Source organism: Sceloporus occidentalis, unplaced genomic scaffold (genome assembly GCF_023333645.1).
Source record: "Sceloporus occidentalis isolate IW3139 unplaced genomic scaffold, rSceOcc1.0.p SCAF_4, whole genome shotgun sequence".
Classification (NCBI taxonomy): domain Eukaryota; kingdom Metazoa; phylum Chordata; class Lepidosauria; order Squamata; family Phrynosomatidae; genus Sceloporus; species Sceloporus occidentalis.
In genome coordinates this window covers 196,364,731-196,387,148 of record NW_028316984.1, presented here as the reverse complement: position 1 = coordinate 196,387,148, position 22,418 = coordinate 196,364,731, and the positions used below count along the sequence as shown (strand labels likewise).

At 42.5% G+C, this 22,418-nt stretch overlaps 1 protein-coding gene across 3 annotated transcripts in view; it reads left to right on the top strand.

Moving 5' to 3' along the window:
• ARID4A (AT-rich interaction domain 4A) overlaps positions 1-22,418 on the top strand; it is an 85,218-nt gene that overhangs the window by 39,863 nt on the left and 22,937 nt on the right. For all 3 annotated transcript variants that reach the window (XM_089522813.1, XM_089522812.1, XM_089522815.1), the window contains 5 exons: positions 15,329-15,401; positions 17,127-17,221; positions 17,366-17,463; positions 18,359-18,587; positions 22,126-22,370. In XM_089522813.1, the coding sequence (XP_089378939.1) occupies positions 15,329-15,401; positions 17,127-17,221; positions 17,366-17,463; positions 18,359-18,587; positions 22,126-22,370 (740 nt within the window). The remainder of the gene's footprint in view (positions 1-15,328; positions 15,402-17,126; positions 17,222-17,365; positions 17,464-18,358; positions 18,588-22,125; positions 22,371-22,418) is intronic.

Below are 22,418 nucleotides of genomic sequence, written 5' to 3'. Positions count from 1 at the left end.
GAATAGTCATGTATTAGATTCAACACTTAATAACCATATTACAGTGCGCCTGCATTTTATGTGGGCACGCCATCGCTGAAACCCGTGCCAGAAGAGCCTGTTGCATGCCCCAGAAAAAGTAATGGGGTACATGCCCATCACGTGTGTGCACCGTCACACTGTCATGTGCCGCGGACGCGAGCCCCATTACTTCCAATAGGGCTCCAGCACACCCAAAATTCCCTTTACACGGAGGGATCCGGAACAGATCCCCACGCAGGGGGAGGGCGCATTGTATTATATATATATATATATATATATTAGAGTGAGCATTGTTAGTAAGTAATTTTTTTATGTGCCATACATTATATATGCATGTAACATTTTAAGAGGAAGCATGGTGTAGTGGATTGAGTGTTGGACTATGACTCTAGAGATCATGACTCGATTCTCTGCTCAAGCATTAAAAAACCCAGTCGATGACCTTGGGCAAGTCACACTCTGTCATCCTCAGAGGATGGCAATGGCAAACCCTTCTGAAGAAACTTACCAAGAAAAACCCTATGATAGGTTTGCCTTAGAGTAGTCGTAAGTCAACGTGAGGGCAGGGAAATGTCTAATTTAAAACAATGTAAGCCGCTCTGATAGCCTTTTGGCTGAAGAGCAGGGTATGTATAAATAAATAAATAAATAAATACTTGGAGGCACATGACAACAACAATGATTTAATATAGATTCACCATACCTAAGAGCAGGGGTAGGCAACCTGCGGCCCGCAGGCCGGATGCGACCCGGCAAGGCCTTGGGACCGGCCCCAGCCCGGTCCTGCCGCCAATTGCCGCTGGAGCCTTTGGCCTCTCGCGTGAGGGCGTGGGGCCTTTGGCCTATCAGGAGGAGGCGGGCAAGGGGGGGCAAGTGGCAGGCAAGGGGGGCAAGTGGCGGGCAAGAGGGGCAATTGTCTATAGAAGCCTCCGAAACATGCATTTATATTGACATTTTTTAAAAAATCAGCAAATTTTTTTGCGTGTCCTCCATTTTTTTAAAAAAAGTGTCCTCCATTTGAAAATTTTGTCCCACATTTGTCCCGGTTTATTTATTTATGTAATTTTTAAAAAATTATTTAATTATTTATTTTTTGGCTTCGGCCCCCCAGTTGTCTGAGGGACAGCAACCCGGCCCCTGGCTCGAAAAGGTTGCCTACCCCTGCCTAAGAGTGACCAGTTATGTCTTTTTTGCTTTGTGATCTAAAATTTTCATTTCCGTCATTCTGTAGTAGAACACCCACTGATGTGAAGCACCGCCTCCTCTTTATTCTATGGTTAAAATGAACTCTCCACTTGCTGTGTCCTCAGAGGCATGGGAAAAATTGTGGCATCTTTTGCCACATTGAGTATTTCTGGCAGGGTGGCAGAGACAAGAAACAGAGTCAGACCTCTGCAAACAGCATCTGAATTATGATCCTGTGTGTGCAGAACATTGCCTGTTCTAAAGAGGAGGAGAGAACATTGATTAAACCTTTGAGTTAATGCAGTATTTTTTTTTTCTATTTGTGGATCACTGTTATACTGCTTTTGAGTAAATTCAGTGCTTGTGTGTGTTTCACATGCTGAACATAACTTGAGCTTCTTTTTCTGCCCCCCCCCCCCCCCGGAAAAAAAACAGTGAGGCAAACTGATTTAAAGTGCATGGGTCTTCCCAGTTGAAATCTCACCTTGGCCCTGAACACATGAGATACTTTTTTAGCAAGTTACTTTCTCACTCTGGTCCCTCCACATGTAATACAGGAATAGCTTATGTTGCTTTATGTTTTGTAAATTACTTAAGGGCCTCAACCATCCTTTAAGAACATTGATAAGACTTAAAGAGAAGTAATAACATTGACGGACATGCTGGTATTGTTCTTAAATACAGTAGACCCATTGATTCAATGGGAACTTGGTAACTCAACACTTAAATAATGTCTGATATTTTATGAGTTCTATTGATTCAATAAATTGAAGTTAACAGTTGGATTTAGACAGTGAGCTTAATAAACTGAACAAAACATGTTAGAACATTAAGTTGTTTGCTAATAATTTCTTGACTACAAAGTTCTGTTTCATTTTAATAGATGTGGGCTTACACCAGTGTCCTTTTGAATCTCCTGTGTTATATGGATCCATCTACAGGGCTCCAAGTGTAACATGAGACTTCTATGGTGGCAGTGACTTTAGTTGAGGCTCCATTTCCTGAGAGAGGAAATGACATGTGAAAACTAGGGTTGCCAGAATGAAAATTGGAGCTGGCTTCTGTACCTTTAACGGATGTACAGAGATGGAATTTCAGCAGGTGCCACAGAACCAGGTAACAAGCATCACATTTACTGACATTCCCCCCTTCTGCCCCAGTGCTACTCAAAGTGTGGTCCTTGGGCCAGTCCCTGGTAAGTTCCCAGGAAAGACAGAACAATCATACCCAGTGAGCAAAGTGTGCTGGTCTGTAGCACACTGGAACATAGTTGCTAATCCCCAGTATCTGATAGCCTGAGAAGCACTGTCCTGTTGTTCTGCCCTCAAGTTGGCCCCAACTATCCTCCACTGCTCTGCTCTGGTCCTGTAGGCGGGTTATAGACCGCTGAAAAGCGGCGGTCTGGCTCCGCCGCTGCTTGCAGCGTCCGGGAGCTGCAGCCTTTAAACGGCGCGGCTCCAGGATGCTGCAGAGAAGGAGCGCGGAAATCGTGCTCCTTCTCAGGCCCCGGAAGAGGTGCCGCGAGTGCCAAAGGGCGCACTCACGGCGTCACTTCCGGTGCGCCACGTGCGGATGCAGAGCGTCCGTTACGTCAAAATGGCAGCGCCCATATGAACAGGGCGCCGCCATTTTGTACGGACTAAGTCCGTGATAGGGCAAGGGGTGTCTAGAAGAGACGCCCCTTTTCCAAACTGGGACGTCCTCGGGACGTCCCTAATGGCAGTTTGTAACCCACCGTAGATTCAGGTCCATGGCCTCCCTGATTAAGTCTGTCCATCTGATATGTGGTCTTCCTTTCTTTCTAAGGTATTCTACTTTCCTTAGCATTATCATCTTTTCTAGTGAGCCATGCCTTCTCATGATGTGGCCAAAGTAGGGCAAGCCTCAGTTTCATCATCTTGGCTTCTAGTTTAATCTCTTCTAGGACTCATTTATTTGTCTTTTTGGCTGTCCATAGTATCCTCAGCACTCTTTTCCAGGACCACATCTTAAATAAGTTTATCTTTTTGTTGGCTTTCTTCACTGTCCAGCTCTCATATCTGTACATGGTGATTGAGAATATAATGGCTTGGACGATTCTAAATTTAGTGCTCAGTTATATATCTTTACTCTTTAAGCTCTCATCTAGTTCTTTCATGACTGTACTTCCCATTCCTAATCTTCTTCTGATTTCTTGACTGCAGTCTCCATTCTGATCAATGTTTGATTCAAGGTATGGGAAATCCAACTATTTCAATTTTCTCATTGTCTGAGGTAAATTTGTGTATTTCCTCCATGGTCATTATTTTTGTTTTCCTTATGTTCAGCAGTAAGCCTGCCTTTGCACATTCTTATTTCAACGTTTTTAGTAATTGTTCCAAATCTGTGAGGTGGATTTGTAATTGGCTGACCAGCCTAACCCAAAGGGTACTCAGCAATGGCTCATCTTCATAGAATCGTAGAGTTGGAAGAGACCACAAGGGCCATCCAGTCCAACCCCATTCTGCCATGCAGGAACTCTCAATCAAAGCATCCCCGACAGATGGCCATCCAGCCTCTGTTTAAAGACCTCCAAAGAAGGAGACTCCACCACACTCCGAGGGAGTTTGTTCCACTGTCGAACAGCCCTTACTGTCAGCAAGTTCCTCCAAATGTTGAGGCGAAATCTCTTTTCCTGCAGCTTGCATCCATTGTTCCGGGTCCTGTTCTCTGGAGCAGCAGAAAACAAGCTTGCTCCCTCCTCAATATGCCATCCCTTCAAATATTTATTCATCCTGGAAAGTAGTGACCAGTGGAGTGCCACAGGGTTTTGTCCCGCACCCAGTGCTATTCGACATCTTTATCAATTACTTGGATGAAGGAATAGAGGGCATGTTTATCAAATTTGCAGATGATACCAAATCAGGAGGAATAGCTGATACACAAGAGGACAGGATCAAAATTCAAAATGACCTAAATAGATTAGAAAGCTGAGCAAAAACTAACAAAATGAACTTCAACAGGGAGAAATGTAAGATACTGCACTTAGGACGGAAAAGTGAAATGCACAGATATAGGATAGGGGACACCTGGCTGAACAAGACTACGTGTGAAAGGGATCTAGGAGTCCTAGTAGACCACATTGAACATGAGTCAACAGTGTGATGTCGCAGCTTAAAAGGCCAATGCTATTTTAGGCTGCATCAATAAAACTATAGTGTCTATATCAAGGGAAATAATAGTTCCACTCTGTTCTGCCTTGGTCAGGGCCCACCTGGAATACTGTTTCCAGTTCTGGGCACCACAATTCAAAAAGGATGTTGAGAAACTGGAGCGTGTCTAAAGGAGGGCCACCAAAATGGTGATGGGTCTGGAAATTATCCCATGAGGAAAGAATTAGGGAGCTGGATATGTTTAGCCTGGAAAAGAGACGGTTAAGAGGTGATATGATCGCCCTGTTTAAGTACAGTGCGCCTCTGTCATATGCAGCTTTCAGCTTATGCTGAAAGCCGCATGACGGAAGTAACAATAGTTTGTGTTCCCGTGGCGCACATGAGCGCCATTATTTTCAGTGGGGCTCGAGCATGTGCTATTTGTCTTAAACGGGGGAGTCCGGAACATATCCCCACGTAAGGCAAGGGTGCACTGTATATGAAAGGGTGTCACATTGAGGAGGGGGAAAGCTTGTTTTCTGCTGCTCAAGAGACTAGGACATGTAAAAGAGATTCCACCTAAACATTAGGAGGAACTTCCTGACAGTGAGAGCTGTTTGATGGTGGAACACACTCCCTCAGAGAGCAGTGGAGTCTCTTTCTTTGGAGGTCTTTAAGCAGAGGCTGGATGGCCATCTGTCAGGGCTGCTTTGATTGTGAGTTCCTGCATGGCAGGGGGTTGGACTGGATGGTCATGGGGTCTCTTCCAACTCTATGATTCTTTGATTTGGTAACGTCCTGCATCTTGCGGTGCCTTTGTCTTCCATTACAGTGGTCACTTTGGCCACTGCCTTCCTTTAAGGCTGGGAACATCCAACTGTGACCTGGCTTGCATTACAGAGACCTGGCTGGGGGCTGAGAGCAATGCAGTGTGGGCACAGGCAATTCCAGCTGGGTATACTGTTAGGGAGCAGACCAGGACATGTAGGGGGGAGGTGTTGCCATAGTCCATAAAAATATTCTCACCTTAACCAGAAACCCCATCCGGAAAACAGACTTCATCAAGTGTATTTACCTGACCTTGAAGGTTAAGGATAGTCTGGGGATCCTGTTGGTCTACCGTCCACCCCGTGGGCTAACAGACTCCCTAGCCGAGCTGACACAGCTGGTCTCGGAACTGGTGCTGGAGTCTCCCAGACTTCTGGTTCTGGGAGTCCTCAACATCCCTTTTGAGGCCAGCTCACAAAATCTAACAGGTGCCGCTCGGGAGTTCATGGCTTTAATGATGGCCATGGGCCTATCCCAGTTAGTCTCGGGTCCAATGCATTGCGCAGGTAATACGCTCAATGTTGTCTTTAGTATGGACTGGGACACTCCGTGGGCAGAGGTAGGCAGTACCTCTGCTCTGTCGTGGATGGACCATTACCTGGTTGAGGTTCGACTTAAGGCAACTACCCAAATCCCCTCCGGGGGTGGAGGACCGATTAGGATGGTCCACCCTCGAAGGCAGATGGAACCCAAAAGGTTCCAAGAAGCCTTAGAAGGGCTTATGGTTGGATCTGACGGCAATTCTGTTGATGCCCTGACTAACATCTGGGACAACGATCTCTCCAGGGGTATACACAGTATCGCTCCTAAGCGTCCTTTCCGGCCTGCTTCCAATAGAAAACCATGGTATACAGAAGATCTCCGGGAAATGAAGCGGGCTGCGCAACGACTAGAATGCAGCTGGCGGAGACACCAGCGCTTATCCGACAAGACACTCCATGAGGCTCTTTTGAAGTCATATGGAGTGGCAATGGACGCAGCAAAGAACTCCTTCTATGCTGCGCGTATTGCGTCTGTGGAGTCACGTCCAGCAGAGCTGTTCAGGGTGGTCAGGGAGCTGACTCAGCTTCCCCCCACCCTGAACCCTATTTTAGAACCAACTATAGCCTGTTGTGACGATTTTAACAACTTCTTTGCAGATAAAATCTCTCAGATAAGGGCTGATCTCGATGCTGGCATTTCAACAGAAACTATAGAAGAGGTATCCAGAGCTTCCATGGACTCTATTAAACTGGATCACTTTGAGTTTGTTCATACCGATGAAGTGGACAAGCTTCTTGGAAGTGTTAGGAAGATGACATGCTCTCTCGAGCCCTGTCCTTCTTGGCTGACCGTCCAGGGTGGTGTTGCTGTAACATTACTGTTACAACGTATAATCAGTGCATCATTCAGGGAGGGAAAATTTCCATCAAGTCTAAAACTAGCAACAGTTAAACCGTTGCTTAAGAAACCCTCCTTGGACCCCCTGGTAAGGAATAACTACAGACCGGTCTCATTGTTGCCATTTCTAGGTAAGGTGATAGAGCGAGCTGTCGCCGTCCAACTCCAAGCAGTCTTGGATGAAACTGATTATCTGGACCCATTTCAAACTGGCTTTAGAGCCTGTTATGGAGTTGAGACTGCCATGGTCGCCTTAGTCGATGATCTCCGTCTGGGCATCGACAGGGGAAGTGTGACCCTGTTGGTGCTTTTGAACATCTCAGCGGCTTTCGATACCATTGACCATGGTATCCTTCTGGAACAACTGAGAGAGCTGGGCATCGGGGGCACTGCGCTCCAGTGGTTCCGTTCCTACCTGTCGGGCAGATTCCAGATGGTGCAGTTGGGGGACACTTGCTCCTCTAAGAGGGAACTGACATCTGGTGTCCCTCAGGGAGCTATTTTGTCCCCCACTTTGTTTAACATTTACATGAAACCGCTGGGAGAGATCATCCGGAGACACGGGGCGCCGTGTTATCAGTACGCTGATGACACCCAAATATACTTTTCTGTGTCCCCGACTGATGCATTGACTAAGGATGGCGTTTCTCCTCTGAATGCCTGCCTGGAGTCGGTAATGGGCTGGATGAGGGAAAACAAACTCAGCCTGAATCCAGAGAAAACGGAAGTACTGGTGATAGGTCCCCCAGGCCTTTGAAAGGAAATTTATCCACCTGTCCTGAACGGGGTCACACTTCCCCTGAAGGACGAAGTTTGCAGTTTAGGAGTACTTCTGGACTCGTCCCTGCAGTTGACATCTCAAGTAAATGTGACGGTCAGAAGTGCTTGCTGTCAACTTCGGTTGATACGCCAGCTGTGACCTTACCTGGGCCAAAGGGACCTTGAAACTGTAGTACATGCTCTGGTAACTTCTCGATTAGATTTCTGTAACACACTCTACATGGGGCTACCCTTGTACCAAGTCCGGAAGCTTCAGTTAGTACAAAATATGGCAGCCAGATTGGTCACTGGTGCGTCCAGGTTTGACCATATATCACCTATCTTGAAAGATCTTCCCTGGCTGCCCATTCACTTCCGAGTGCAATACAAGGTGTTGGTCACTACCTATAAAGCCCTACATGGCTTGGGCCCGAGTTACTTAAGGGACCGCATCTCCCCATATGATCCGCCCCACACACTCAGAACATCTGGGAAAAACTTACTGGTAATTTCACCTTCCAAATATGTTGCCACATCCCAGATGGCCTTTTCAGTGGTGGCCCCATGGATGTGGAATGATCTACCCGAGGAGCTCCATTTGACAGCCCCCCTAGAAACATTCAAAAAGAGACTTAAAACTCTTCTTTTTGTCAAGCCTTCCACCCTGAAGAATGAAGTTATCTACCCTGTTGCCATCAATTCCCTGCTTTACCCTTGAAGGCGAATGATTGTGCTTAGAGTTCTGTAATTGTATGGTTTTATTATGGGATTTTTATCCTTTTATGAAATGCCTGTGTGGTTGTAATTGTCTGTACACCGCTTTGATCTGTGGAAAAGCGGTATATAAATAAAATTTATTATTATTATTATTATCCAACTTATGTACTAATGGCAACCCAGAAGTGATACATTTTATTTGGTAATGTCCTTCATCCAGCTGTGCCTTTGTCCTCCTTGGTGGTTATCCCATCTGGTCGCCCATGATGGGACCCAAGTTAAACTTTGCTAGTGTGGGACTGTGGAGGAAGAGGATCAACTTGGACAAGCAGAAGGGATAACAAGGGTTGTTCCCCTTTCCTTTCCCCCTTCCTTGCATTCTCTGGTCTTGTAAGGGCCCCGAAAACCCCGAATGTCTGTTCATGCTTAGAGGCTGCCTAGGGGGTTGCCATGGTGACACACTGTTGGTCCCCACTGAGCATGCTCAGGAAGGGGGAAGATTTAGCAGAGGCTTGGCAGGCTGCCCAGGGAGGCTTACCAGATGCTTTGAAAATGGGCTGTCCCTTTGCTTTTCCTTTCATGTAATGTCTGATGGTTGTTACTTTATTATTAATCTAAAAAAATATGGAAGAGACTATATGCCATGCTGCATAAGCCTGCCTTTGGGTTAGCAGCCAGAGAACACACAGATATTTTTGCAAATTAGGATGAAGTATGTTGGCACTCAGTGGTGAGCAGGTTAGGTAGAAAAGCAAATACAATCCCCCCCCCTTCCCTTTCACTTAAGAGCTAAAAAGTGCAGCACCTAGGTAAGGATCCCTTGTAATGCTTTGACCAGTCTGGGTTTCTGGAGGGGTGGGATTTAGATTTAGTAAGTTTATGTTGCCTTTCCCCACTACCCACCCCAGCAATGTAAAGATCCATATGCCTCTTTTCCCCCCTCCTCCTTTCCTTGCCAAAACCCAAGACCATTGTTGTGTGTGTGTGTGTGTGTGTGTCTAGGATTCACTCTGGCATAAAAGAAGGGCTTTTTAACAAAATGGAGTCACTTTCCATGCAAGCGTGCTAATGCTGAGCAAAGTGTGAGCTCTCATTCTGTTTGTGGAATGTGGAATCTCTCCTCCTCCTCCTCTTCTTCTTCCTCCTCCTTCTCCCCTTTTCTCCTCCCTCATGTTGTTACACACGGCAGCGAACAGGCCACATTTTGCAGGGTGTGAACTGTTGCAGAGCGCACTGGCTTTGTGTCTTAGCATTGCTCAATGCCCCCTTCTTGCAGGTAAGTGAACATGGAGGATTGTCTTGTTTGGACTTGAGATAATCATTTTATGTGTTGTTCCTTACAGCTGATCAGTTTGTTCCAGAAAGCTTGTACCTTTCAAACAAAAGAGGAAGGAGGGGGAAGAAGCTCTGGGTATTTTGTTTTTGTTTTTTTAAGAAAAGAAAATGGCATTCCTGGGGATCTTCCCCCCCCTCTTCCCAGTCTTAGCTTGGAATATAATAAACTGTTGGAGGAAGCAGGAAGGTAAAGTACACTAGAGAGAGAATGCTAGAGGAATATCTGCAGAATCTATTGTTTCATAGGGCTGTAGAGCTGATTTGGGTGGAAAAGAAGACTTAAAAATGAATGTAAACGTGATGGAACCCTGGCACTTGCTTTTTATGCTGTCAGCAGAAAGTGGCCATACTGAATCATTAAGCCAAATTAATTATTTTGAATTCTTAAACATGGAGCAGTGATGCCTCCTGATCTTTCCTCTCCCTTTGCATTACGTCTGAAGAGAATATTCAGATTCTTTTTCATCTTCTTCTAGTGTTCTTAAGAAGGAGATACATGCCTAAGTAAACCAATGAATAGATTGACTTCTTTTAGCTTCTCTGTTGGCTCTGTAAAATGCAGTGTTTTCTTTGTATTTTCTGTTTAAAAATAGGGTGGAATTATTTTCTAATCAAGGTGTACAATTTTCTGAAAATGCCTTTGTGCTTTATTTGCTAGCTGGATATCTTTATTGCGGTTCTTAGCTGTGCATTTCCTTGATGGACCATCTCCTTCAGAAATGACACATGGGGACCAATCCACTAATTGTTGGCTCACTTAACTCCAGCAGAGCTTTTTGGAAGCTCCAAGCCATCTCCTATTCAAATGTATGGAGTTTATGCAGCAACAATATTTGCTTGCTGGATTGGTCTTTCAAATGCTCCCTTTCCTATATGCACATCTCATTATACCTGTATAGCAGTTTGAACCCAGGACTTTCTAATTAAAGACCAACCAGTTTTCTGCAATGTTAACATTCCCATTTATATAAATGTGTATGCTCTCTCTATATACATATTCCATCTGACCTGATTAATTTCAGCTTCTGAATAGGTTTCTTACTTAGACCATTGAATGGTCCATCAGTTGAATTTTAATCTAAGGCTTTGCTTACACAGAAACTGCTTTCAGGGCACCTGTAACAAATTGGAATTAATGCTTCTTCTGTGACATGACTTGCAAAAACAGTGCTTGCAAGAAGCCAAAGGTGACTTCTGCTGGTGACTTTCAGACATTTGGTTACTGCCACTGCCATGTGCAAGAGTCAGATCCAGATACTGTTATAAAGAAAACCAGTTTTTTTGCTGCTGTTCTGAAATAGTACATATTAACCTTGAGCGTTGTGTTTTAAATAAGAATTTCAAATGTATTTATATTTTATGAGTTTTGAAAATTAGTCTAATGATTCTTCTCCTCCTCCTCAGCTCAGTTCCATACCTCTTCCATTCCCCAGAGGTTAAACAATGGGATTTGGGTTTGTCCTTGAAATAAGTCTGGTCTGCCTACACCTTTGTAAAATAGCAATAGTCACCCTTCTTCCTTGGATCTCTGATGTATTCATAACTCTTCAGTGAGTTAAGGAGATTCCAGAAGCTTCTATTCAGAGGAAGCCAAAGCTATCGTTCCATTACCAAGACTGCTTTGGGTTTTATGTATCACTGAAAAGAAGGTTTATTGGAGATCTTGCCTAGTTAAGGGTAGATGTTAATTTGTGGATGACTTTCGCCATCTTACAAGCACAAAAGGTTAACTTCAAATGAAATCTGAAGTTTACTGTCTTACTTAGAACTGAAATCATATTCCTGTGGGTGATTGATAGCTTTTAATACTGTTTTTCCCCTTGGGGTTGTTGCTGCCTAAATGCCCTTGAGAGTCCAAATTGTAACTACAGGTAGCCATTGGTACAAAATGTGTGTTCAGAAAACATGGCTTTAAAAGTTTGCCAAGATTGCATGCTTTCAAAATCCTTAAAACCTTGAGAACATATAATAAATATGTGGTGTTCCCTCTTCTTTCTCTTAAACATATTTTCTGTGTGACTGAGAACATATGTATCTGCTGCAGCATAATGCCAATATCCTTTTGACTCTTGTGTCCTTGTTGGAAGGTGTGTATCCTCATTTTTGGTGAGCTTTTTTCTCCTTCAATTTTGCAGCTTGGCTCTCAAAAAACTTCATTGTCTGTTGACCAAGTAATGTAGTAAAAAAAGACTTATTTTTGGCCTCCAGGCTTATTTGGAGTGCAAAAACAGCATTCCAACTTTTCCAGCATGTTCTAACATAGTGAGGCTTACACAGCATGGTGACTTCAACTGCTGTTATAAGTGTTTTGCATAAATGGTTATGTTTGTTCTTCCTTTGGGCTATCAGTAAGAATTGGAAGAGGGATATTAATAGTAGGGACACGGGATATTCAGCCGTCTGTTTAACTTTCTGAAAAATAACAAGCTGTATTATATATTTTCTCATTTAAAATGCTTCCAATATTAAAAGCAAAAGTAAAAAAATGAATGTTGCTGCTCAGTGCAGTTCTGCAGCCTTATAAATGGATGTCCTCTGTTTTGGGTACGTGTTAAGTGTGTGTGTGTGTAAAAAGTGGTTCATGGTTTGAACAAAGGCTTCTATTTGCCTTTGTGACAGTAAAGCAATCCCATATCACTTGCAGAATCTGCTTTGGCATTCAAAAAGTAATTGTGCAGGTCCACAAGTTCTTGGTTACATGAATTGCGCTTTATATGTATTCAGATTGTAGTTTAAATATTTTACATTATGCTGAGAGCAAAGTCTGCTATGCAGAGTGACTGGAAGAAAATGATAATAATTGTATTTCATTTACTGTGCCACACTCATTTTCAAACTGTAATAACCTTCCTTTAAAAACAAACCCAGTGGAAGTTTGAAGGAAAACAATTGCTTCATTATTTAAAACAGGATTGGAGAACACAACTGAATTTGGTCAGTAGATATCTAAGTGTGCAGCTTCCAAAGAAGGAGCAATAAATTTACTTCTCTCGTATATATCCAAACCTTAAGTTTTTCTTCACAGGATCCTCATCTGACAATTGAAGAAAGAGAGGCTGGTGGCTCCTGGAAAGAGTGCCTGATCAGATGCCACTCCAACTGTGACATACCTTCCCCAGCTTGGCATTTTTATTAGGCTTTTTATTCTTCCAGGCTTGTATGATCTGTGTCCCTAAAGCCTGACTTCTTACTCCATTCTGGTTATGCTGTGAACTTGGATTTAGGTGTCTCTCTTCAGGAAATTTGTATGCTGTAGTGTGTTTTAAAAAAATTTTTTTTTTGTTTTATTTATATACCGCTATTCCAAAGATCATAGCGGAGAACAGCAAGTAAGCTAATTAGGAAGTAAGATATTTTAGGCTACATCAATAGAAGTATAGTGTCTAGATCAAGGGAAGTAATAGTGCCACTATATTCTGCTCTGGTCAGGCCCCACCTGGAATATTGTGTCCAGTTCTGGGCGCCACAATTCAAAAAGGACATTGAGAAACTGGAGTGTGTCCAAAGGAGGGCGACAAAAATGGTGAAGGGTCTGGAGACCATGCCCTATGAGGAACGACTTAGGGAGCTGGGGATGTTTAGCCTGGAGAAAAGAAGGTTAAGAGGTGATATGATAGCCCTGTTTAAATATTTGAAAGGATGTCATATTGAGGAGGGAGCCAGCTTGTTTTCTGCTGCTCCAGAGACTAGGACCCAGAACAATGGATGCAAGCTCCAGGAAAAGAGAATCCACCTCAACATTAGGAGGAACTTGCTGACAGTAAGGGCTGTTCGACAGTGGAACACACTTCCTTGGAGTGTAGTGGAGTCTCCCTCCTTGGAGGTCTTCAAATGGTGGCTGGATGGCCATCTGTCGGGGATGCTTTGATTTGGATTTCCTGCATGGCAGGGGGTTGGACTGGATGGCCCTTGTGGTCTCTTCCAACTCTATGTTTCTATGATTCTATGATTCTAAATGTTTTATTTCTGGTCCAAAATACACGGCAGTTACCGGTTTAACTGCCCTGGCTGAATTCTAGGAGATTCTTGGAACTGTGGTTTTGTGACACATTTAGCCTTCTAATATCAGAGAGCTCTGGTGCCACAATAAACTACAATTCCCAGGATTCCCTAGCACAGAGCCAAGGCAGTTAATGCAGTCTCAAACTGGATTATTTCTGCAGTATATTTTGGACCTTTGTTAACTGTCTGCAGAACTATGCAAATGAAATACTTTTAGCTGTGTCATTTCCAAATTTAGGTTTAAACGCTGAAGTGTATCCAGTGCACTTGAGAAAGATTGACTCTTGCCTCCTATATACGTAGAAAGCATGCTGTCCCAAACTGCATCCATTCTCTCTGAAATGAGTTAAAACCATCAAAGAGCACATACTCAGAACTTTTATGTACACTGTAATATGCGCTGATTTTACTGGAAGCAAACAGAAAGCTAACATAACTTTCAGCTGTCATAGGATTGCTTTGATTCTTCAAACTTCTTCTCAGTTATACTTGAGAAATTTACATTATACTCATAAGCTGCTGAATCATTTTACTATTATTATGTAAAAAAATGAACATGTACACTGGTGTGGCATTTATGAGCAAACAAGAAATTACAAGATCTAAGGAATTCATATAATGCTACTGATGTCTGCTAAATACTGCAAGTAAATGGAATAAAGACTTCCATTTTCATTTCAGAATCGGGGAAGAACATGAACATACTGACTTGAATGTCAGCCCACAAGTATTACCTAAACTAAGCATTAGGTAACAATTGAGTGGAGAGAAACTGAATAAAGAGTAAAAATTGTTAAAGGTACTTCAGTAAGAAAACCTTGTCAACAGAAATGCAGTTTTGTTTACCATTTTCCAGAATATTTGGAGGCAAAAACCAAAGCCTTCAGAAACATTTTTGGCACTTTTGATGAATGCTGAGGTTCTCAGAGGCTCATCCCCCCCCCCCCCCCACACACACACACACCTCCATAGGCATGTATTTTGTTGGAAAGAGTCATTTATGCAGACAGCCCTGGTTTCAAGCCCTTCTCGGGTTAGTCTTCATAGACTGACTATACTAGGGTAAAGTAGAGTGGCATGGAGACATGTTCCATCGTTAACTCCTTGGAGAAAGGGCAGGATAAAAATATAGTAATGAGAAATCAGGAGGTTTCCTGCAAAGTTGTACATTTTACAGTACAGTCAGTTATCTGACATGCTGCAGTACAGTTTAAAAATCCATAACAAATACATTGCAGAAGTGAGAGCTTAATCCTTGATGTGTGTGTTATAGTTACCTTAATTGCAAAATATGGGTAGCGGGTGACAACAGAAATGGAGTCAAAAGGGGGCCCCTGAGAAGTCAAGAGGCAGGTATCATGGTTAAGGGAACCGTGAGGTTTGCAGAAAATTCTTAAATGAACAGTGTGTCTGGAAGCTGTGGAATACTAGCTTCTGTTGCAGAAAGAAACTGAAAACATTTGAGGGTAACTGCAGCAGGTGGAAAGCCTGATTTAGAGAATGCTGCAGGAAGGTATGGTTGGCTGGATCCCTGGAGGTGGCAACATTTTGTTGCACGTCCCACTTGCTTAGTGAAGACTCAGAAATCTTGCTTAAAGTTTCAAGTCTTTTCAACTGAAAAACTGAACAGGGACCAGTAATTCTAACGGGAAGTATCTTGTTCCAGCTGCTGTCAGCCTGATGAAGATGACTTCATATTCACAGGGTGATCAGTCAGTGATTTATTAAGGCTAAAGCCAGGTCCTAGAAAAAGAAGAGTGTTCAGTTGTTTCCAGATCCTGTCAGTTTTCATTTGACATCACCATTCTTTCTACTACGTTGCTTGGATATCCATATACTGTTCATTCGTGAATCTTAAATTTTTCTTTCAGATCTGAAAGTTTGCTGAAGTCTGCTATCCCAATGCAAATGCTTGTGATGCTGCTATTAAATCAAATGTTTATTTTTTCAGAAATATTTGAATATCTTGACTTTTTGTGTTATTTTGACAGCTTGAGGAAGAGCTTGATCCTGAAGAGAGGGACAATTTCCTCCAACAGCTTTACAAGTTTATGGAAGACAGAGGTAACAATACTTAGCTTGGGCTAAAATGGGGAATATTAAAGCTAATGTAGAACTGTGTTTGACTAGTGTTGTGTTTCTTTCTGAATGAAGTGCTTAAGTGCTTTATGCTATATGGCCATGTTCATGAGAGTATGTTCCATTAAACTCAGTGGTGTTTCATTCTGAATGCATACATACAGAATTGGCACTGTACTTTATAAATGCAAAGCACCTAAAATTTACAAAATGTAAAAGATGCATTATGAGGCAGCATTTATGAGGGGAGGTACTTAGTTATGAGAGCCAGTTTGATGTAGTAGTTTGAGTGTTGGACTAGGACACAGAAAGACCAGGGTTCAAATCCCTGGAGAGCCATCAAAATCCACTGAGTGACCTTGAATAGGTCACACACGCTCACCCTCAGACAGGCAAGGTCAAAAGCCCACTGAACAAATTCTGCCAAGAAAACCCCATGATAGGTTCACCTTGTTGTTGTATGCCTTCAAGTCATTTCTGGCTTATGGTGACCCTAAGGCAAACCTATCATGGGATTTTCTTGGCAAGTTTCTTAAGGGGGGATTTGCCATTCCCATTCTTTAAGGCTGAGAAAGTGTGACTTGCCCAAGGTCACCAAATGGGTCATCACATCTGAGGCAGAATTCAAATCCTAGTCTCCAGAGTCCTGATTGCACTGCCTTTCAGGTTCACCTTAGGGTCTCCTTAAATCAGAAATTACTTGAAGGAACACAAGAACAAGAATACTTAGAGACATAGCTATGTTAGTCTGGAATATCATTATACGAGGGGATTTTGTACCATCCGCGAATTTGAGCATCTGCAGACAGCAAGCCTGCATTGTCCCCAGTGATGGCACATGCATGCGCCACCATTGAGGACAAGAGAACTTGAACATTCGTGGATTCTGTTTTCTGGGGGGGGGGGTGAGTCTGAAACGGATCTCTCGCGAATACCGAGATCCCACTCTATATGTTGGATCATATTATTTTTGTCAATAAACTTTGATGGAATATATATTTGTACCAATATACCGAGAAGGGTTTAGAAAACATATAGGTATAATATATTCTCATTGACTCATTCATATCTATTTGGTTGTTAGAACTAATCAGTCAGGGGTGGTTTTTGTTTGTTTGTTTGTTTGTGGGTTTTTTTGGACAATTAAAAAGTGTAAACTTCCTGTAAGCATCAATTTATATCAAACCTTTAAAAGTTCCAAGAGCATGTACGTATTTGAGGGAATTCACATGAAGGGCATAGTGATTTAAACTGTCATGTCTCCCCATCTTGGCTACTTTTTATTGCTTTTTTCCAACTTGCAGGTTTTATCAGCTAAAGAAAGGGAGAAAATACTTGAGTTCCCATTATGTAACATTTAGCTGACAGATCTGAATTTTAAGCATGTCTGAATCCTGTTTAAGCTAACCTTTTTTCCCACCAAGCCAGCAAACAAATGCGAATTTCTGATTTTGAGATGTCTCTTCTGTCTAGGTAACTAGGAGAAGCAACTCATAATCGCATTTGTATTTTCACTAGCCCACAGTTACTCTTTGATTGTGGTCTAAAAAGAATCAGTTTTCATAACATTTGTGTTGTCACAGGTGTCAGACAAGAAGCTTGCTCAGTTGTGTGTGTAAAAGTCTGTACTGTATGATAAAACTGCAAGACTAATATAGTGTTTTTTTATTCTCTGTTTCTCTCTCTCCCTCTCTTTTAAAAACTAATTAGGTACTCCTATCAATAAGCCACCAGTTCTGGGCTATAAGGATCTTAACCTTTTCAAACTTTTCAGACTGGTATATCAGCAGGGTGGGTGCGACAATGTAAGTATGAATCTTCTTGAAATTAGCCTGCATTATTGTCCTTTGATTTTAAGTGAACACTGAAATGACATTTTTGTTAGGGGTTTTACAAAAAATGTTAATAAGTAAAACCTCTCTCCTTTCTCCCACTCATGTGCCCAAAAGATTGATAGTGGAGCTGTGTGGAAGCAAATTTATATGGACCTTGGCATTCCTATTTTGAACTCAGCTGCTTCCTACAATGTAAAAACGGCTTATAGAAAGTAAGTAGCCCTTTTGCTTATCTAAATTGTATACATCTTGCTTTAAAGGACAAAAGCTCCTGTGTACATATATTTTTAACATCAAGCTTTCCTGTTTCAGCTGTGTTCATTCAAATAACTCAAAATAATGTAGATTCAAAACAAATATAAGAAACAGGATTTGGGGAGGGTCAAGGATGAGAAAAAATAAGCCCTATTTAGTTAGGAATCTCATTAACAACAAATAACTCCATTTTGCTGTATATGTTTTTATTTACTGTTAAATTTTCTTTTCTCCCAGGCAGTCAATTTCTGGGCTTTTGCAATGGCTGACAATAATTCAAAAGATGATAAGTACAGTTGGTCCTCTGTGTCCACTGATTCAAGCATCCAGTGCTTGAAAATATTCAAAAATATATAAATTCCAAAGAGCAAAGCTTGATTATGATATTTTATATAAAGGATATAATTATACTATGCTGTACTTAATGGGACTTGAGCATCCACCGATTTTTGTATCCATTGGAGTGGGGGTCCTGGAACTAAACCCCAGCAGATACCAAGGACTCGCTGTAATACAGTTTGAAGTGCAAAAAGAAGCCAATTACAAGCAGCTATGATGAATTGCGATAGCATTTCCTGTGGTCTTCCATGCCTTAATACATTCTATCAGAGCATCTGAAAGAGAGAGAGAGGAGGGAAAGAAGAGGGAAAACATTTTGTTTAATGAATGGAATAGAGGAGTATGTTTTAAGGATGTGTATGCTAGAAATGAAACCAGAATTCTTCTCTGGATCAGACTGTTAACTGAAGGGGGGGATTTTAAAAACTGTATATTGTTCCTTTGTGTTGTGAAGAAGATGGAAAGAACTCTTTGTGCTTCCTCACTCCTAAATATGACTTCAAATATTTGTAGGTATCTTTATGGTTTTGAAGAGTACTGCCGCTCTGCAAACATTCAGTTTAGAACCATCCACCACAATGAACCAAAAATAATACCAATAGTGCAGAAGCAAGAAGAACCAATGGAGGAAAATATAAAAGAAGAGCGAGAGATGTCCCCCATAGAGGTTCAGAATGAGGCAGAAGAAAATGAATGCGGCAGTGAAAGTGAAAAAGAAGAAATCGAGCAGAGATCTCCAAGGGTAAGCATTTTGGGGGGGGAAATCCTCTGTTAACTCCTATCATCCTTATCTCTTGTAATGTAGGGTATTCAACTTGTATGCAAAAAGGCCTTTCCTGGGCCTAAAATGGCCCAGACCCCCTTCCCCCTCCCAAAGCATGGGAGAAATTCCCCCCACACCCTCTTAGAGGGTATTTTGGAGTACAAAATTATATTTAAATTGGGGGGAGGAAGTATTGACCCCTTGGGGGTCCTGGAGACAATAAAATGGCCTGGGAGGCTGACAAACATTGCTCACCCCTATGTTAGGTCATAGATTCTTCTGTGAAGAGGGGGCATCTGCACTTTCTACAATCTGGAACTCATTACCTGTTCTCTTGTCTAATTCTGTTTGTTCTCCTCTGTCAGATTCACTCTCAAAGCCCACTTTGTTTCTGAAGCCCCAGAATTCACATGTGAAACTGAAATGAATTCACACACACACACACACACACACACACACACACACACACTCAGACTGTATTTGCTAATACACTCATCCCTCTACATTCGCAGGGGCTGGGGACACAGGATCCCCATGTATGTGGAAAAACCACAAATAACAAAAACACTGTTTTTACCTGAGAGAACACCTCTCTAGGAATCTCTAGGTCCTCCAGTGTAACACTGTGGTCACCATTTGCCAGACGTTGACCATAGAATTTCTCTGGAGGAGCTACAAATGCCTAGTGGGGTGTTCTCTCTAGGAATCTCTAGGTCCTTCCATGCGACTTTTGGTTAAAGTTAACCATAGAGTGGCACTGGAGGACCTAGATATTCCTAGAGAAAGCATATTAATAAAATCTATGAATAATCAAATCCTCAAAAGTCAAAACCGCAAATGTGGAGGGATGAGTGTATTTTATCCCTGCTTTCTCATGCCAGAGATGTTATCTTTTAAAGTAGATACTGTTGTACAGTGCGCCCGCATTATACGCGTATGCGCTGAAGCCGTGGGGAGCGCATGGGGTGGCGTGTCCCATTCAAATGAATGAGGTGCACGACCGTGGCGCCCTGCACGCTCCCGCACCGCTGCACACAAGCCCCATTCAAATGAATGGGGCTTGAGCATAGGTGGAATTCGCCCTGCACGGGAGGTCCGAAACGGATCCCCCGCGTAAGGCAAGGGCCCACTGTATTGATGTTTACAACAATTCTCCCTTCATGAAAGAGTTTCCTTGAACTATTTGAGAACTGTCATCAGTGTTTAAAGTGTTAGCTTTCTCTCTTCTTGGTCTTCCATGATTTATATTAGGGATGTGACCTGATTATCACACAGAGGAGGGTCAGACCTGTTTTCTGCTGCCTCTGAGGGTAGTACCAGGCCTAATGGTTGAAGTGACAGGAGAGTATATTGTGATTGAACATTAGGGATAACATCTTGACAGTAAGAGTGGTTCAGCAGTGGAATGAATTGCCTGGAGAGGTGGTGGGGTCTCTGTCTCTGGACATATTCAAAAAGAGATTGGACTGCTTCCTGCTCAGGATGCTTCAGCTGGGGATGCTGCATTGAGTGTGGGGTTAGACTTGGTGGCTCATGGGACCCCATCCGACTCTATAATTTTACAATTTGTCAAAAGGATATGCTTTGATTTAAGCCTGCATTCATTTGTTTGCATTTAAAATAATATTTTTAAAGGGAAAACCCTGGACTTTTTTTTAAAAAATTATGCATATATACCTCATAGCAAGCACTATCCAGGAAGATGCGTTTTTCCTTTCCCTCTTTCAGTGGAGAACTCCTCTTTTAAGATTATGCCTGCCATCTGCTGTTTTTTGTAAATTCCTATAGTTCAAAAGATTGACAAGAAAAGTGTTGCCCAATTTATTCAGGATGTATTTATGGTTACCTTTAAACAGGTTTTTGATCAATTGTTCTAGTTAGATAATTACAGTTTGCAGCCTAATTTATACTGAATTGGTAAAGGAATGAGTTAAATAGAGATTTGCAAGAGTATTCAGCATCTGCCTGTTCCTGAATTTTCAGGCACATTTGATTTATGTTTGCCAAGTGAAAAACAAGACATGGCTCCTTCACCTTTAAGAGTTACATAAAAGCAGGCATTTCAGCAGGAGTTGCTTGTCATGCAAGCTACACTTCTGAAATTCTCTCTTCCATATAATCATTAAAAGTACAGGAGCCTTGGTCTGTTTTTCACCTGGCTACCCTAAATTGGTTACATGTCCAAAACAACATGCACTATTGTTCTCCCAGCAGGGCTTTTTTAAAATGGAAGCATATCACTCTGTTTCTTCTGGAAATGGCTACTCTTATCTTTCTGTCTGTGTTTGCATTTCACAGTAATCCAGACCTAGAAAGAATTCTGGCTTGCTGTGAAGGAGGCTAGGTGCTGGTGCATGTTCTTCAATTTCCCTCATTCAGCGGCTCCTTCAAGCAGGAATGATAGAATCATAGAGTTGGAAGAGACCGCAAGGGCCATCCAGTCCAACCCCCTGCCATGCAGGAAATCTCAATCAAAGCATCCCCGACAGATGGCCATCCAGCCTCTGCTTAAAGACCTCCAAAGAAGGAGACTCCACTACACTCCGAGGAAGGATTGTGTGCCACTGTCAAAACAGCCCTTACTGTCAGGAAGTTCCTCCTAATGTTGAGGCGGAATGTCTTTTCCTGGAGCTTGCATCCATTGTTCCGTGTCCTGTTCTCTGGAGCAGCAGAAAACAAGCTTGCTACCTCCTCAGTATGACATCCCTTCAAGTATTTAAACAGGGCTATCATATCACCTCTTAACCTTCTCTTCTCCAGGCTAAACATCCCCAGCTCCCTAAATAGGGCATGGTTTCCAGACCCTTCACCATTTTAGTCGCCCTCCTTTGGACATGCTCCAGTTTCTCCACATCCTTTATAAATTGTGGTGCCCAGAACTGGAAACAGTATTCCAGGTGGGACCTGACCAGAGCAGAATAGAGTGGGACTATTATTTCCCTTGATCTAGACACTATACTTCTATTGATGCACCCTAAAATCGCATTGGCTGCCGCATCACACTGTTGACTCATGTTCAACTTGTGGTCTACTTGGATTCCCAGATCCCAAGTCATAGACCCTCTGTCCTTAGTCCACTTAGCATGTGGCTTGTTTAGCATGATGCGTGAATTGAGAACTCTGACTTGTTCCTTTCCAGCCTGAAGGTAGAAGGTCTGTGGTTTGTTTAGATGACCCTTTCCCTATAGGGCAAGTCAAGTGGCATGTCCCAGCATGCTGCTTGAAAATAGTAAGCCAAAACCATAGCTTACTGTTTTCCCTCTTAGTTTTTCTCTGATGTCTGTTTAAGCTCGTTCATATGTTAACAGAATTCACATGCTCTGATCCCGAATAAGAAAATCCCAGTGCTGGCTTTCTATGATAGAGTGGTGTACTCTATATGTACATGAATTCTCTAATATTCTGTTTGTCAAGAAGAAGCTTTAATTTCATACTGCAGTGTTGTATTGTGTAATATTACTGCCTGGAAGGCAGCAGTGCATCTTAAATAGCCCGGTTTTCCCTTCTCCTGTCATAGGGACGACGAAGACTTGCCCGTGATGTTGCTGTGGCTAAAAAAGAAGGTGAAGATGATAAAATGCAGGACAAACTAAAAGATAGCAACAAGGAGAACAAAGAGGTGGAGGAAATGTCCAATAATACAGAAAAAAGGGAAAACGAGATGGTGCTTGGAAGCAGAAAGACCACACCAAAGCAAAAGGAAAAGAAAGCAAAACAGGAAGAGGAATCTGACAGAGAGTCAGATGAAGAAGAGGAGAGGAGGCAAGAAAAATATGTTTGTTTTTTCCTTTCTATCTGGTGTTGCAGTAC